The sequence below is a fragment of the Suillus discolor genome (assembly GCF_016758755.1).
Source record: "Suillus discolor strain FC423 chromosome Unknown F5147scaffold_32, whole genome shotgun sequence".
In the NCBI taxonomy this organism is placed as follows: domain Eukaryota; kingdom Fungi; phylum Basidiomycota; class Agaricomycetes; order Boletales; family Suillaceae; genus Suillus; species Suillus discolor.
Window position 1 is genome coordinate 464,949 of NW_024541279.1, and position 14,651 is coordinate 479,599.

The following is a 14,651-nucleotide window of genomic DNA, read 5'->3' on the forward strand; positions in this document are numbered from 1 at the left end:
ATGCCCGAGTCACAAAGATCAAGTGCTTCCAGAATTGTTCCAGAACACGTCTTGCGAAGAAGCGACTAGGCTGCAACGATCCTTCCGATGTACCTGTAAGGTAAGATTGAACTCAAATACCAGAGACATAAATGAGTGAGCGCACCAGATCAGAGCACATCCACACAAGCCAGAGTAATATTGTGGGCGCGATGAAATACAAGAAACGCGTTTTTGTGACTGCTTGTGTGAAAATCCATCAAGTGTATATATTCAAGAACATTGTGACGCTTCCAATGATCAGTACATGGTGGGTATGCACACTACGAAGACGGAGATCATCTCCGAACACCAACATTCGTAGCAGTGCGACCGCTCTGCGACTTCCACCCCATCCACCCCACTAGGACGTTCTTGGCAAATATTTCTCCAAAGCCTAGCATCACTCCGTTCACAAAAGGAAGGAATAGATTGATCGCAAGAGAAGAAAGCAACAAATTCATTCGTGTCCGTGGCGCGATTGAGCTGTCAAGTAAGGATGGGATGGTGGAGGGTGGCACGTTGGAAGGCTTGCGTTCTGCAGAATGTTGCTCCTCAGGTTGATAACGTCCTGTGGTTTGTTGAAGTGCAACATGCGGCGGAGACGGTGATGAGGGAATAGATGTCTCGGGAAACGACATAGATGGATAGGAAGAAGTGGGAGACGAATCTATATGTTCCCATTTCTGCGACGGAGACCCACTATCCATCTTAAGATGTTGAGGGGTGTGTAAATGACTCGACGGGCCCTTTTGTTCATTGACAAGATGCCCAGAATCCGTAAGGGAGGTCGAGGCTAGGGAGGCAGACGAAGAAGCCAATACCTCGCTTGCAGCAGCGAATGAGGACGTAATATGGGAGCCCAATGCATCCCAGTTTTCTGGCTCCTGGCCGAGCGCTTGCCGTTCTTCTGCTTCGCGTTTCCTAATCTGCTCCCACCGTGCACGCTCGCGCTCCGCTTTAGCACGAGCTTCGGCTGACTGAGCACGCCATTCCTCTACCTGAGCTTCATATTCTCCCTTCCATGCGTCCTCTTCGGCCGCTTCAGAATCTTCTTGTATCTCCAAAGTTACTGTAGGTGCATCTGAGAGTGATGCAGGAGCGGCCGAGGCAGCAGCAGCACCAGATTTAGGCGCGATGTCTGTGGACTGGAAGGCAGTCGCCAGTGCTGACTAAAAATCAAAAAAAAATCATTAATCACGCACTAGATTACTAGCACTAAAGAGATACCTGGAGCATGTGCTCGTTGCTTTGCTCGAGGGAACTTGTGTCTGACATCGCCGCAATGCTCCGAGTCGATAGAGTCTCTATAAGGCTCAGTCTGTAAGTTATTTACGTCTGGTCAGATGGCAAGCTTCTCACGGTTCGGCTCATTGTAAATTTCCCGATGTAGGTCATGGGGAATCAACTGCCATGGACTTGAACAGCCTTGGATCTAGCCAACCTCCTCTACCGCCATGATCGTAGAATGGTGCACCCAATTCTTGGACCCGCGAGCTTCCAAAGACCTTGATATCCCGCGCGCACTCATCATTCTGAATCAACCTTTTAGTGTTAGCCTGTTAAAGACCCTCTGGGCTGCCTCCGAATGGCGTTCTTGCGCCGACGGCGGCGGTAATCGTTTATATGATGTCTTGGGCACGAGCGGTCACCCAGACCTTCGAAATTCGTAAGTCTAGCTCCGAGTCTTGCTTGCGCTGCAGTGTATGGCTAGTGACATCAAGTCTAGATTTCTCCCTGATATGGTGAAGGGTGATTTCGACTCTTTACGGGACGATGTTAGATTGTACTACACTTCACTGGTAAGGCCTGTGTTTGGATCGACACGGTCTCAACAGTCCCCCAGAATGTACCAGTAATTCACGATTCCAACCAAGATTCTACGGACCTCATGAAATGCGTGCAAGCACTTGAAGAGAAAGAACGTTTAACTGGACGGGAGGTAACACCAGAATTTTTTTGTTCACTACCAGAATAATTCATCTCTCCAACAGTTTGATATTGTGATCCTGGGAGGTCTCTCCGGAAGGTTGGATCAGACTGTACATACACTATCATACCTCCACAAGCTCCGTAAGACCCGCAAACGCGTCTTCACAGTCACCGACGATAACGTAGGATGGGTTCTTGATGAGGTAAGTTGAATTACTTTTTCAGTGCTGTATCTCACCATTTCAGGGTGAACATCTCATCCACATCAACCACGACGTATTAGGACAAACGTGTGGGCTCCTCCCTGTCGGCATCGACTCAACCATCCTGACGACAACTGGGTTGAGGTGGAACCTGGACAACACGGAGTCATCATTTGATGGACTTGTGTCCACGTCAAATCATCTCGTACCAGGACAAGACGTCACGATCAAGACCTCCAAGCCAATCTGGTGGTGCGCGGAGCTACGGGAACACTGAGACTCATATACGCTCCTACATTATTGCATAATTAGACTCGTATCTTAGATATACTATAAAGTATACTGTGTAGTTTCTTGTAGTACTCGCTTGGACATGCGATGTGGGAAATTGACGGGGTCGAGAAGGCGGCCGTGATTCAGCGTGTTCTACCTTGGATCACCTCTTTATGGTACGCAAGCATCGTGTCCGTGTACTATTTATAGAGGTCTTAGGATGATTCGCCTACTAGGGTCTGACTGGGGAAGACTAGGCCAAAGCCAACCATCATGAGCCAACCAGAAATCACCGTTCTCTACTTTGCTGCTGCCTCGACAGCGACTGGCTTGACGGAACAATCGGTCATCCTCCCTGCCTCGCAATACCCACTCTCCTCATTGAGCAGTTTCTTGGTGTCATTGCATCCGGACGTCGGCCTAGACAAGATCCTTCAGTCTAGCCAATGGAGCGTAAATGCAGAGATGGTGGACGACGTTGAAGAAGTGACATTGAAGGGAGGAGAAGAAGTCGCTATCATCTGCCCTGTGTCAGGTGGATAAGATCGCCAGAAATATCTCTCAGAAGTCTCGTGGTACATTGCAGGTGAGCACGCTTCAAAGATAAGACTATAATCTTCTCATCGTGCTTTTACCTTCAACGTTTCCCCAGGATGAGCTCAGGCCTGGAATCAGTACTGGTCTTTTTAGCTGGTGTTCTCTTTGTATCTTTCTACTCGGTGACACTTCGAAATCTGTATTCCAAATCTCGTTTGATGATGAACGATATGGAGAAAGGAACCAGCTTAGACAACAAACGATTGCCAGCATTCACTGCTCGACGCCTGACGCAGACTACTTTCTTGATCGTCGAATGGGATGACGTCTTCAATGAACACCCATTCATCTATGCCAAACTAGTCTCATCCGCTGAGACCATCCTTATCATGGATACAGGATGCGGTGGGGCTACACATAATCCGGAGATCGGTCTGAAGAGCTTAAGAGAGTTCATCGAGACCGTCGATGTTCCTGATAACAACGGAAAGCCTCTCAATGAAGGAGGGAAGATGAAGTATATCGTAGTGGAAAGCCACTGCCATTATGATCATATCCGTGGGTATTCTTCCTGATTCAACTCATCGATTTGCTGATCACTCCCTGAAACTTAAAGTTGGAGTGGAACCATTTGCCACCGACAGCCCCGTTCTCGGTTCAAGCCACTCGCCTTCCTTCGTTTCCCCAGAGAACTTCCCTACAAACTCGGAATGCAATGCTCAGGGCTTACGAACCCCGATTTACGAGCTTACTTTGGTACCACACCTACATGAGATCACCTCATTGTCAGGTTTATCTATGGGCCTCACAGTCTTGCATACCCCCGGGCACACTCCTGACGAGCTTGCCTTGTGGGATGCAGACGAGAAAATGCTATACACCGGGGATACCCTATATGAAGATGATCCAATCATCTTTCCAACGGGGGGATCTTTACCCGTGTGGTTCTCTACCATCGATCAACTCATCGAGCTCGTGAAAACGCAACCCGACTCTGAAAATGTGATGATCAACTGTGGGCACGCTACTGCTCTCCGTCCTGCACTTGAGGTGCTCAGGACGTGTAGGAAGTTCATGGAAAATGTTGTCTCTGGTAAAGAGCCGCTGAAGAGACGTTATTTGCGTCGAGGGACTTGGTGTGTGGAATTTAAGGAGGACAAGGGTAGATTCTCTTTGATTTGTCCTGAGAGGCTGGTGCTCGAAGCAAAGGGTGAAGTAGTAGCATGATAGGTTCAAAATTTGCTGTTGGACTCCATCTTAGAATCGAGTCATGATGTTAGAAACACTACACTTGTGATTCTAGTGCCTATCAATATCAGCTACACAAGCGGGGCGATTGTTTGCTATATCCCGCAGTGCCACTACACAGAAGTACATCGACTGGAGGCAATGAGCGCGAGGGTCTTGTTTACGACAGACTCTGTGGTGGGTGATTTAAAGCTCTACTCTGTAGCAGTCAGTACCTTTTTCCATCAGAGTGACACAAGTGGGTGGCATATTGGTCCTGGTCACGTCCTGGCATAAACTGGAGGTCTATGACAACCTTGTGTTGTCGCGAAAGTCAAAGCTAGATATTTAATGAGCACAGATGACTATCCAGCAAGAACTAACTCGCCGATAAGGGGTGGTTAACGACCTCCTAATATTTCCCGTTCTAACTGGGCCAAGAAGTCATCTGCCTCTGTCTTTGGTACCGAGTCATTAGTCCCTTTCTGCTTGCCCTTCCTCTTGTGTTTGTCTGAAGCATCAGTTATCTGCCTTTCCAGCGCCACTAACGGTCCAGACGTGTCTTGCGCCTCCAACGTTACAGCCTCTGAATTATCGGGCTCCAAACCTCGGCCTGCGAGGGTTTCGTCGCCTTGGACCTTCCTTCGTTTCGCATCTAATATCTTTCGTCTTTCCTCAATGTCCCTCTTCCGCTTCTCCATCGCCCTGCTCCTCGACGCGCCTGCGGTGATACTATCATCACGCATGCCCTCCACCTCTCCCGGTTTAAGATCCACTGCACCAGCATCTTGTCTTATCTTCTCAGTTTCTATCCTCGCTGACTGCAGTTCTTCCATTTGTTGTCTCCTCGTCTCCTCGTCTCCAGAAAATTGATAGTACCCAGCGCCTTTAGCACGAACCTCCTTTGAAGCATCGTAGTGAGAAGACAATGGATTATTGTCTTCCGAGTAAGCATCTTGAACTGCTTGGATGCGCTCCGCGGAAGGTTCGAATACCGGGAAGTAATTGACGGGATTGTAAATGACGTCCCTCGAGAAAAAATAAGACTAGGATGATGAGGGCTCGCTGTTTAACTTACTTGTCTTCATCTGGTATTGGTTCTGTATCCTCAGAACGCGGAAGTAAGTGCCGAGGAACTTCGGACCTGCGTCCTGTTCGTTGTCGTCCAAATTCATCTTCGTATTCGATGATTGGGTCACCCTAAACATTCCATGAGTATAATCCGAGAGGTTCCATCAAAAGTACCTACGTCATCTTGAGGCTGTTCAGGGACCGTCAATGATTCATCCATATCATCACTGTCCGACTCAAAATGATCACTAGGTCCTCGAGAGTCAAACTAGACTCTGGACATCAGCAAGCCACTCAGCGAACACAAGTAACATACATACATCGACGAGCAAAGCCTCGTACTGCTTGTCAGTAAGGCCACCAGATTTCCCCTTCCGCAGTTTCTCGTATATTTTCGCCTTCCTCTCCAAGACGGCCCGCCCAGACTCGATAGTCACCTTGCTGACTTCTTCCAGTTCTATGTCGCGCGCAGCGCGATTTTGGACGCCTTTATTGGAGCGACTCCATACAGTCGGTTTCTGCGTTATGCTTGTATTCAAGCCCTCCCGTGTCAATTACAGGATTCGCTCACCTTGTCGGGCCTTTTGACACCTCCCACCGTGTATTTACTGCCTCCTGCAGCTTTGGTCCGAGCAAATTCATCTTCTTTCTTTGCGATTTCTGCTTTGAGGTCAAAGAATGAACTCGCGCTGACACCTGCTGCTCTGGCTTTGTTAGTTGGCGCCGTCATCCGAGGAAGGTGAATTACTGTTGAATTATGGAGTCCTGGTAGAACCTCTACAGCTATATGATATTACTAGCATACTATAATGGGTGTCACATGACTTGCAAACTATCAAGGGACCTGCCTGCGCCTCGATATCTCATAACCTTACGTCTTAGAAAGCAAGCATCAGCAGGAGGAACGCGTATAGTCGGACAAATTTGCGGAATGGACAAGGAAACACCCTAAGTCATGGTCTGGCAGCCAGCTTGGCTCATACTAGCTGAGGTTGGCTCGAAGCTCTTCTCATGTAGGTGGTCCAATATAGACAGAAAATCTCTCCAAGCAGCTTCCCTCATGGGAAAGCTTTGATTGCTGCATAAAATTCACGTAAAGACCCCTTCCCCTAATCAGCATCCCATGCCTGTAATGAATTAACGTTTAATCAGAACATGCTGATAGGGACTTCTTCAGACCTGGAAAAATAGCTAGACAGTGTGTGATGAGTGAGGCGGCCCATTATTATATGACCAAGGCACAGTACCTTCTATCACAAAGAGCTAGCAGGACATCATCCGCATGACCTGGTAAGCGAACTATTTCACAGCCGGACAGCTGAATCCGGTCACTTCCTTGAATCACACGGAAGGCGCTTGCTTGTACGACAATATGACATTTCCGTTATCGAACCAAGGACGAAACCGTTCTAGCGTGTTGCCCTTTAATAGTTGGGACTCGGAAGAGAGCATTAGTGTGGAACCCTTTGACTAGATGAGCAGCGTGTAAAGCGAGAATGGATATATTCATCCATAGGGTCCCTAGAATTAATTTAAATCAGTTATCTAGGAAAATGTGGCGCAAGAGATGAGCAGAAAGAGGGGGAGCGCCAGATAGGTCTGATACATGATACACGAGGAGACAGGACTGGCCATGACTGATATGTGCCCACGGAAGGGAAGTTGAGGGCAATATAGAACCGAGATACGATGTATGACACCAACCGAAGGAAGGCAGAGCCACCAGCCATCTCCGAAGGACTTCGACATGAAGAGTGCCCAGCGATTCTAGCAACCGCCTGGGTTGTACAAACCGGATAAGCGAGGGCGACAACCGCGAGAAGTTGTGTGCGGACGACGTGAGTTGAACCGCACGAATCAAAGGTATCTTATGATTGTTCAGTACCTAATAGACGCTAAGGGGAGGAGGATGACATTCGGTTAGCATTTCATTTTAGATCAAGGGCACACAGAAAACCAAAAAAGGTTAATCGCGGCACATGGTGGCTGCAGTCCGGAAGTAAACGCAGACAGAAATGGTGAGATAAGATGCAACTGACGACGGTCATACTATCGCACGCATAGTCACTGTTTTCGAATTCCACAGTTGAATGCATTCACAGATAGCGAATTGCATTACCAGGCCTATTAATGCAATAGATGGGCCATTGAAGTAACGCTGTCCTACCACAGGTCGAGACTGACTAGTAGACTGCTTAGCCTACTATGACTTGCCCAATAGTTACTGATGAAGTGTGAGACGATGAAAAAAAATGCGATTGCACCATATCTAAATCATACAACAGAGCCGGCCTTAGCTGCAATACGGGGCCACAGGTCAACCTTAGAATTAGCGTTAGAAACCTAATCTTCCACATCTTGGAACGTAAACCTACACATTCTTTTGCGACAGGGCCAACGATAACGGAGCCCTTCATATCACCCTTGGGGTTAACAATAACACCGGCGTTGTCCTGTAGAATTGGTTACATATGTAACAAGGGGAACAAAATTGTCTCGCACCTCGAAGTACAAGAAAACACCATCTCTCCGACGCCATGCCTTACGTTGGCGGACAACAACAGCGGGCATAGCTGCAAGTTGATCTCATCAGTACAATTCATCGACACAAGGTGCGGCATCAATACACACTTTTTTTCCTCAGTTCAGGTTTCCCCTTCTTTACTGATGCAACGACCATGTCACCAACACCAGCATCAGGCAATCTGTTCAGTCGTGCACCGAAACCATAAGGCTCGATTATGAATAGTGACTTGGCACCGCTGTTGTCGGCACAGTTGAGGACGGCACCAACAGGGAGACCAAGTGTCATACGGAATTTCTTTCCAGAGGCGCCAACTGAAAGTAGGGAATGAGATGTGAGCCATACATGTACATGGGAGAGCTACCGCGATCTTTCCCCATCGTATATGTTGCTGGATGCTTGCTGGATCTTGCGTGACCCCCGACTACCTGGGTATGCTCACTCACCAAAGTTTCAAACTGTACAGTTATACCGGAAACTTCCGGATGTACGATTCTGTACGTCCATGTGTGCACTCCTCACGCCTGCGTCCAGCCTCGCAAGCTGCGCTGTTGGTAACATACGTGGGCCGTAGAGACAAACGAAGTCACGAAAGACGAGTTCTGACCCCAGCAAAGTTTTTCAGAATGATTTTCCTTAAATCTTGACTCGATGATACAACCATATATATATGATACCTTGCGCACGGCTCTTTGGCTCAATAATTCACATCCTTTTTGACAATTATTATTACATTCACCGCGACGTACTTAAATCCGATACTATGGTTGTGAACGTCATGTTTTGAGTTATTCTCCACAGGCGGCCGAGAATCGAGATACAGAGGCCAGTGTTGCAGAACCACGCTGTATGCGTTCCCAGATATGTAACAATGAATAATGATGGTATCACTTGAGCGTATCCAATAATAATCGATTCAGGCCGAAATTACGGGCAGCGTGCAGACCACGAGGAGATCGTAAATGGTATCGATCAAGGTTACGCCAGTGCAGAACGATCGCATGATTATCTACATTTTACGGTGATTATATGTTAACTGCTACAAGACAAACAACGTCTCGGCAACATCGAATGCCGCGGGGGTGCGGTGGCCGGCCTCGCCTCACCCCGCCTCCCTGCCTCCAGGCCCCTTCACTGGCGTATCTGTATTATGAAGAATTGTACATGATGCAGACCTGAGGCCTGAGGGTCTGATCATACATATGGTCGATAGGATATCATTACGTCGACTTCAAGCATATTCATGTGTCAATTTGCACAATACGACCTAGCTATTTCATATTATGGAAACAACTATGAAATGTGAATCAGCTTGAGGGACGTAGAATTTTAAGACGGAATAATATCCTTCCCACCGGGCCTGGGAGTACAAATTGGCGTATGAGTTTGTTTAATTTAGAAGGTCTTGGGCACTTCGGGAGACAGGCTTGCCCATTGCTGAGTATAATGTATGCTAATTGAAATCAGTACCGTCCCATTGCAAGAAAATTGTTGGAAATGAGTGAGTCATAATGGTTTCGCAAAGCTACAGACTAGGTCAGCTATATGCTCTAGAGATAAATCGAAAGCGAATACTAACGTGGCATCAATTTGCTTGACCTGAGGAAGTGCAAGCATTATCTTCCGTCTGTAACCTGTACCTTCGGCCTGCTGACAAGGATTGCCTTCCAGGTAAATCGTTTCGAGGGATGCCATATTCTTGAGCTGCGGTTCGAGAGCTCGCAGATCAGCAATCTTGTTGTTGTTGAGCTGAGCATGAAATGAGATTTGGGTTCCGTTGTAGTCAAGAAACACCTACCCAGAGCTCCTCTATGGATACTAGATGCGAAATATTTTCGATCGCCGGAACAAAGTTCGCACCAATGTCGAGTGTTCGAAGCTTTGTCTGCGCAAGAGCTTAAGCATGACGGCGAACAATTGACTGGATACCTACATTGTTCTCGAGACCTTCCAAACGCTCGACTCCATTGTGGCTCAAGTAGAGCTCTTCTAAATCAGCCAATTGATCCAGACCCTCGATCTTTGTGATCCTGTTGGACTGAAGAGACAATATTTTCAGTCTGCTTAGTGTACTCAGACTCTGTTGTATCGTGTGACCGTGAGTAGTAAACTACGATAGTGCGAAACCACTGCACCTCTAGTTTAGTGAGCTTGTTTTTTCCAAGCCACAATTCCTCCAGGTTGACCAACGAATCCAACCCTTCGATATGCTGGAGTACCAGCGTGAGCTACCCCTTGGAATGATCGGTTGATCGGCGCAAATTACCCGTATTCTATTTCCCCCAAGTTCAAGACTTCTTAATGTCGCTCCAACAGATTCCAAGCTAGTGATTTTGGAGATCTTGTTTTGAACGAAATACACGGTCTTCAAGGAACGTAGATGCGACAGTGCCTCCGGCACTTGTCGTAGAAGGTTGAATGAAAGGTCCAGAACGCTATGCAACTTAAGAATACACAGGATACTTGAAGTTGAAGATCCGTTACTCACGTTAGAGCAGACATATTGTCTAATGCATCTCCCAAAGTCTTGAGTTTATTATCGTACAGGTCAAGCTCTTCAAGCTGCGTGAGCAGCTTAAATATCTCTGGATCTAGATGCGATATAGCGTTTTGTCTGAGGCATAACTTTTTCAGATGCCTTGCGAACCGATCAAGTCGAAGATTAGCCAAAGAGCTCAATCGCGAGTGTACGAGTTCTAATTCCTAGTCATGCCGTATGCCTCGATTAGGTAGACAACGAAAGACCGCGTGAGTACGCACGTCAGTTTCGTCTGGAAAGTCTTCTAACAGATCACCATCATTTGCTTGCGATCCATCTGCCTCGGCTTCCCCATCGGAGTCACCATCTACCGCAGGAGGTGGTAATGCAACACGAGCTGTGGGGCTACCGACGGGTCATTGAAGATACGTGATCCGGAGCTTGGCACACGAAGCTCACCGCTCAACGACTACGGTTTTTTTATGACTCGCGCATTCCACTGATTGTTCATCCGGCCGGTGCATGATGAGATATACAAGTGTCAGCAAGCCAAGGAAGGACGATATAGATCCGTAGCGGCCTTTAATATGCTACTTACATAAAGCGTGGCTTCTTGTGGCTGTGTAGAAGGAATGACGAGCTTGTTTGACCTTTGACTATGTAGTCTTGTTGAAATTTTGGTCAATGAGACCAATAGATGGCTCTCAACGATAGAATCTTAGCTGCGCCCAGAATCAGTCAGGCAGGACTCCCTCATCATTTAGCTGACTTGACGCTGACACTCCATAAAATAAAATAATTCAGGGCGATCCTTAGCCATCTGCGAGTTGATCGGCGTAGCAAGTTTTTGAGGATCGCGATTTCACGACCAGAAACGTGGGCAAGCGCGAGTACAATCGATGGTCCGACCGCAACCAAACTTCCAATCTCATGATTTCAAATTAGCGTGTCCACTACGATAAAACTACACAAGGCATGTATCCATGTGTTGGTTGCGCTATGTAAGTCCAAAAGGAACAACCAGGCGAATTGCATCAATAAATATTTTGGCAAGCAAGGTGTGCTTGCACCATTGGCCGAAAGAAATGAACCGGAAACATAAAAATACCGAAACGTTGCATTTCACAGAAACAGGGCCAAGGTGTCGCATAACGCTTGTATGGGCTTCAAGTCGTTTGATTTAACGTGGCGCGGTCACCGGAATCTACTACGCTCTGGTGAGGGAGGCAGTGAAGTCAGGTGGCGATCCTGTGTTTTTGCCCGTTCAAAAGTAGTTGAGTTTGACGAGGGCGAGGGATAAGGGTGATATGACCCGCTGCGAGACGATGAGCCAGGCACATCATCTTGTCCTCGTGGTGGACGGAGAGTCAGTTGACCCGAAGATAGCGGAGATGGGGAAGGTTGAAAAGGGCTGGACGCGTGATAAGGGAATGTACGACCATCAACTCGTGGTTGATGATGCGACGGTCCAGAGGAAGGGTGGTAATGAACAAAATTGAGACCAGGCAACGGAGGTGATGTCGAAGGTCGGTTATCTTCTGGTGCTACAGGGCTTGGTTGAGAATAAGGTTCACTACCAGATCCAGAGCCAACAGATGATGGGGAAGCATATGTGTTCCCTTCAACAGGACCGCGACGAGTCGTCGTAGCCGCGCCAGCAATAGGTATCGGAGGAGTGGACGGCACCGCAGACTCCTCATTAGCCGTAATGACACCGGTCTTGTCCTTCTTCCGACGCTGTGTCGACACCACGTGCCCTTCCTTCTTGGCACGAGAACGGGCGTAGCGCAAGCCACATCTGGTCAATGAAACAGAAAACAAGTAAATATTAGTAAGTAGTCCCGTCGCATGTTGTGGTATCACCCACGCGTTACAGAGCTCCTTCCTGCCACTGGGGCCCTTCCTCCATTCAGGACTAGATGTTGCCTTGCAACTACTGCATTTGAGAACACCCAGGGGGCGATTGTTGGTGCTACGTGGCAGGGTGTCCTTATGTGTTCCGGGGCTCACTCGGTGTCTTGGAGGTGGTACAATGTCGGTACCACAGGCCGGCGCCGGCGGTGCACTGGCCTCGAAGGCCTCAAAGGCGGCCTTGGTACTGTAGTCCTCAGGACTAGGTGTGGCTTGATAATTGCTTAAAGATGCTCTGTTCTCGCCATAAATTGGAGATGGCGACGGTCTCGAGTAAGGTGACTCGCGCAAGGTGCATGAAGACGATGGGAGGGATGCCATCGAATGTGCAGGGCTTTGAGCAGGCCACCTGTTAAACTGAGAAAGCGAGGAAGAAGGCTCTGAGTAACTCCCCCAGGGCGAGTGAGAGTATTGGGACGTCAAAGACTGCGTGTAGTGCCCGTAAGGTTGTGGCATTGAGGTAGACACAGGCGGGAGTGTGTACGGACTTGCCGACAGGTCATAGGGGTGATGTTGGCTGTGTGCAGGCATGTAGGCGTCTGTCGACCTCGTGAACGGCTGAGACTGAGAATAAGAGACAGACAAGCTCCGCGAAGCAGGCTGTTGAATGGTGTGGCATGCAAACGTTATTGAACCTATATCCGCTTGCTTAATAGAAGCACATGGACTTCATCAAGGAAGCGCTTACCATGAGGGATGAACACGCTTTCTACTTCGCCTATTCCAGGCATTGTATCTTGGATTCTCCAACGTCTCGTGCAACTCGTCTTCGCACTGTTATCCCGAGTGGACGTCTGAATGCCCACCGCTCGCCTTGCAAAGTCTTTCGCTCCTGGCATACCAGGATATTCCTGGCTGCTGTCCGACGGCCAGCTCAACAGAAGACGACAGTCCTGCTGGTTGTAATTAGAGTTGAACAAGATCTGGAATACCCTAGTTGTGGCGGTTGATTGAGGAAAGTAATATAGAAGCCGCTGTTGCAATAGCGTTATCTGTTCTGGGTGCATGCATGGCGTGCCACACCAATTTGTCCATGGAGTTCTGTGATGTTCATCATTGTCACCAGGTTCAAGATCGACGACTGCGTGGATAAAGCATAACACGAGGCCCTCTGCAGCCCAGTTAATGACGATGTCGACGACCATGTAGTGGGCATCCACGGAAACCTTGTCACCATCAGGCCACGGTTGAGTTGGCCCTTGGTGACCGAGGATGCGACGGATGCGAGCGAGACGACAATACCTGACCCTGGAAAAGACGAGGTCAGGATAAATCCGCTTACACTTGGAATCGCTTACCTGGTAACACTACCATGCATCGTCCTTTGTTCAAGAGCTTCTGCTAGATCTGCTCGCGCAGTAGCCTGCTCTTCGGGGTGAACAAAGGATAGGAGGGACTTGCCAATAAGCAAGTCGGCCTGGGTTTCGAGATGACTGGCAAGAACAGGATCCAGATAGACGAAATCCAATTCGGACGATAATAGAGACCAGTCTAAAGGTGCCACAAAGTGCAAAATCGTGGTTAGCGAAATCATTGACGATCAAGAGAAAATTACAGGATTGTGATCGGTTTGTGAAGGTTCCGAAACAATCGGACTGGAGACCCTTTAGGGAATAATAGACTTTTGTAAACTCACAGCATCTAGTCTCGCCAACTTTTGGCAAAGATTGAGACATGACAATGTCGGGAAAAGGTGGAAAGGGTGTTGAAGTTGAGAGGGCGGACATGCCCTGATGAGGATACCCTTCCAAGGAGGAAAGGGGTAGATGGGATCTGTTTGGCTGGTTATGTATGGAAGAGAAGTCGCCAATGGGCTGGGTTACATGTTCAAGGCCTCGTTGCGTTGGCACGAGGAAGCTCATGGCTAGAAGCTTGAAAAACGAAGTCCCGTAAAGAGACCGCCAATAATAGTTTACAGTATGTTACAATCAGTGGGTCCGAGTTGGTAGACAAACGGAGGTTGAACTCGGGATCGACGGGCCTTGAGAGTTACAATAATCGATCGAGTACTAGTAGGGGCGGGCACACTCGTCTAGGACGGAAGGAGGGTCCGTAGTCTCAAAATTGACTTTCAGGTTCGACTTTAGTGCAACTTGTTTTTAAACTAAATATCTCCGCTGATTTTATATCAGAACTCAGACTCCGTTTAATTCGCCTGCCGTTCCATACCTCAGAAGGCACAAAATTCGTAAATTTGAGAGGCAGTACCACAGCGTGCTACGCGCTTTCTAACGAATCCTCATGACGGTGCCGAGCTCACCCAGGGGAAGTTCCGATCAGCATAGATCCGAGATTTTAAACGAACTAACTCCCACAAATTTCCTACCGTTAGAAGCATTCAAAAATTTTCCGTAGCCTGCGGGCTCCTCGGCGCAGATTGACTCCATCTTCAGTGACCGGAAATGAAGGGCTTGTGCACTTGGTGTGCCGATTGTGGCAAAAAGTTGGTCCCGTATTTAAACCTGAATTCCCATTT

The 14,651-nt window shown here is 48.2% G+C and overlaps 8 protein-coding genes across 8 annotated transcripts; 3 read left to right on the forward strand and 5 right to left on the reverse strand.

The window, feature by feature from the left end:
* Positions 1-52: 52 nt before the first annotated feature.
* F5147DRAFT_214050 (uncharacterized protein) lies at positions 53-1,366 on the reverse strand. The gene is made up of 3 exons (XM_041428633.1): positions 1,249-1,366; positions 146-1,190; positions 53-93 (listed from the first exon to the last, which is right to left on the reverse strand). Exons 1-2 carry the CDS (start codon positions 1,294-1,296, stop codon positions 318-320), a joined length of 921 nt encoding a protein of 306 aa, XP_041292176.1. The 5' UTR covers positions 1,297-1,366; the 3' UTR covers positions 53-93; positions 146-317.
* A 109-nt stretch (positions 1,367-1,475) lies between these two features.
* Positions 1,476-2,430, forward strand: F5147DRAFT_746072 (thiamine pyrophosphokinase; the record flags this gene model as incomplete). The annotated part of the gene is made up of 5 exons (XM_041439812.1): positions 1,476-1,687; positions 1,733-1,820; positions 1,865-1,960; positions 2,013-2,153; positions 2,197-2,430. 5 exons carry the CDS (start codon positions 1,476-1,478, stop codon positions 2,428-2,430), a joined length of 771 nt encoding a protein of 256 aa, XP_041292177.1.
* A 161-nt stretch (positions 2,431-2,591) lies between these two features.
* On the forward strand, positions 2,592-3,055 carry F5147DRAFT_214088 (uncharacterized protein). The gene has a single exon (XM_041428634.1). The coding sequence runs from the start codon at positions 2,700-2,702 to the stop codon at positions 2,967-2,969; it is 270 nt and encodes an 89-aa protein (XP_041292178.1). The 5' UTR covers positions 2,592-2,699; the 3' UTR covers positions 2,970-3,055.
* Positions 3,056-3,193: 138 nt separating this feature from the next.
* F5147DRAFT_577970 (Metallo-hydrolase/oxidoreductase) lies at positions 3,194-4,190 on the forward strand (the record flags this gene model as incomplete). Its single annotated transcript, XM_041431423.1, has 2 exons — positions 3,194-3,521; positions 3,580-4,190. The coding sequence occupies 2 exons, from the start codon at positions 3,194-3,196 to the stop codon at positions 4,188-4,190; spliced, it is 939 nt and encodes a 312-aa protein (XP_041292179.1).
* A 200-nt stretch (positions 4,191-4,390) lies between these two features.
* F5147DRAFT_214141 (uncharacterized protein) lies at positions 4,391-6,031 on the reverse strand. Its single transcript, XM_041428635.1, has 5 exons — positions 5,833-6,031; positions 5,582-5,779; positions 5,440-5,529; positions 5,269-5,390; positions 4,391-5,219 (listed from the first exon to the last, which is right to left on the reverse strand). The coding sequence occupies exons 1-5, from the start codon at positions 5,989-5,991 to the stop codon at positions 4,592-4,594; spliced, it is 1,197 nt and encodes a 398-aa protein (XP_041292180.1). The 5' UTR covers positions 5,992-6,031; the 3' UTR covers positions 4,391-4,591.
* Positions 6,032-7,266: 1,235 nt separating this feature from the next.
* F5147DRAFT_698581 (60S ribosomal protein L17/L23) lies at positions 7,267-8,214 on the reverse strand. The gene is made up of 5 exons (XM_041437565.1): positions 8,150-8,214; positions 7,893-8,099; positions 7,764-7,834; positions 7,637-7,714; positions 7,267-7,583 (listed from the first exon to the last, which is right to left on the reverse strand). The coding sequence occupies exons 1-5, from the start codon at positions 8,163-8,165 to the stop codon at positions 7,536-7,538; spliced, it is 420 nt and encodes a 139-aa protein (XP_041292181.1). The 5' UTR covers positions 8,166-8,214; the 3' UTR covers positions 7,267-7,535.
* A 1,077-nt stretch (positions 8,215-9,291) lies between these two features.
* Positions 9,292-10,788, reverse strand: F5147DRAFT_746076 (L domain-like protein; the record flags this gene model as incomplete). Its single annotated transcript, XM_041439813.1, has 8 exons — positions 9,292-9,534; positions 9,584-9,670; positions 9,719-9,865; positions 9,921-9,995; positions 10,052-10,220; positions 10,274-10,488; positions 10,546-10,669; positions 10,724-10,788. The coding sequence occupies 8 exons, from the start codon at positions 10,786-10,788 to the stop codon at positions 9,292-9,294; spliced, it is 1,125 nt and encodes a 374-aa protein (XP_041292182.1).
* Positions 10,789-11,132: 344 nt separating this feature from the next.
* F5147DRAFT_698596 (uncharacterized protein) lies at positions 11,133-14,234 on the reverse strand. Its single transcript, XM_041437566.1, has 5 exons — positions 13,812-14,234; positions 13,474-13,666; positions 12,864-13,423; positions 12,132-12,810; positions 11,133-12,062 (listed from the first exon to the last, which is right to left on the reverse strand). Exons 1-5 carry the CDS (start codon positions 14,035-14,037, stop codon positions 11,459-11,461), a joined length of 2,262 nt encoding a protein of 753 aa, XP_041292183.1. The 5' UTR covers positions 14,038-14,234; the 3' UTR covers positions 11,133-11,458.
* Between the last annotated feature and the right edge of the window lie 417 nt (positions 14,235-14,651).

What these genes read in the sequence shown, in the direction of transcription:
- F5147DRAFT_214088 (XM_041428634.1), top strand. Translation starts at nt 2,700, where the DNA reads ATGAGCCAACCAGAAATCACCGTTCTCTACTTTGCTGCTGCCTCGACA.
- F5147DRAFT_214050 (XM_041428633.1), bottom strand. Translation starts at nt 1,296, where the DNA reads ATGTCAGACACAAGTTCCCTCGAGCAAAGCAACGAGCACATGCTCCAG. An exon ending in GCAACGAGCACATGCTCCAG is followed by an intron (nt 1,191 to 1,248) that starts GTATCTCTTTAG and finishes TTTGATTTTTAG; the next exon opens with TCAGCACTGGCGACTGCCTT.
- F5147DRAFT_214141 (XM_041428635.1), bottom strand. Translation starts at nt 5,991, where the DNA reads ATGACGGCGCCAACTAACAAAGCCAGAGCAGCAGGTGTCAGCGCGAGT. An exon ending in CTGAACAGCCTCAAGATGAC is followed by an intron (nt 5,391 to 5,439) that starts GTAGGTACTTTT and finishes TGGAATGTTTAG; the next exon opens with GGTGACCCAATCATCGAATA. An exon ending in CCAATACCAGATGAAGACAA is followed by an intron (nt 5,220 to 5,268) that starts GTAAGTTAAACA and finishes TTTTTTCTCGAG; the next exon opens with GGACGTCATTTACAATCCCG.
- F5147DRAFT_698581 (XM_041437565.1), bottom strand. An exon ending in ACCTGAACTGAGGAAAAAAA is followed by an intron (nt 7,835 to 7,892) that starts GTGTGTATTGAT and finishes ATCAACTTGCAG; the next exon opens with CTATGCCCGCTGTTGTTGTC. An exon ending in GCCCTGTCGCAAAAGAATGT is followed by an intron (nt 7,584 to 7,636) that starts GTAGGTTTACGT and finishes GCTAATTCTAAG; the next exon opens with GTTGACCTGTGGCCCCGTAT.
- F5147DRAFT_698596 (XM_041437566.1), bottom strand. Translation starts at nt 14,037, where the DNA reads ATGAGCTTCCTCGTGCCAACGCAACGAGGCCTTGAACATGTAACCCAG. An exon ending in AGTTGGCGAGACTAGATGCT is followed by an intron (nt 13,667 to 13,811) that starts GTGAGTTTACAA and finishes TGGCACCTTTAG; the next exon opens with ACTGGTCTCTATTATCGTCC. An exon ending in ATGCATGGTAGTGTTACCAG is followed by an intron (nt 13,424 to 13,473) that starts GTAAGCGATTCC and finishes CGTCTTTTCCAG; the next exon opens with GGTCAGGTATTGTCGTCTCG.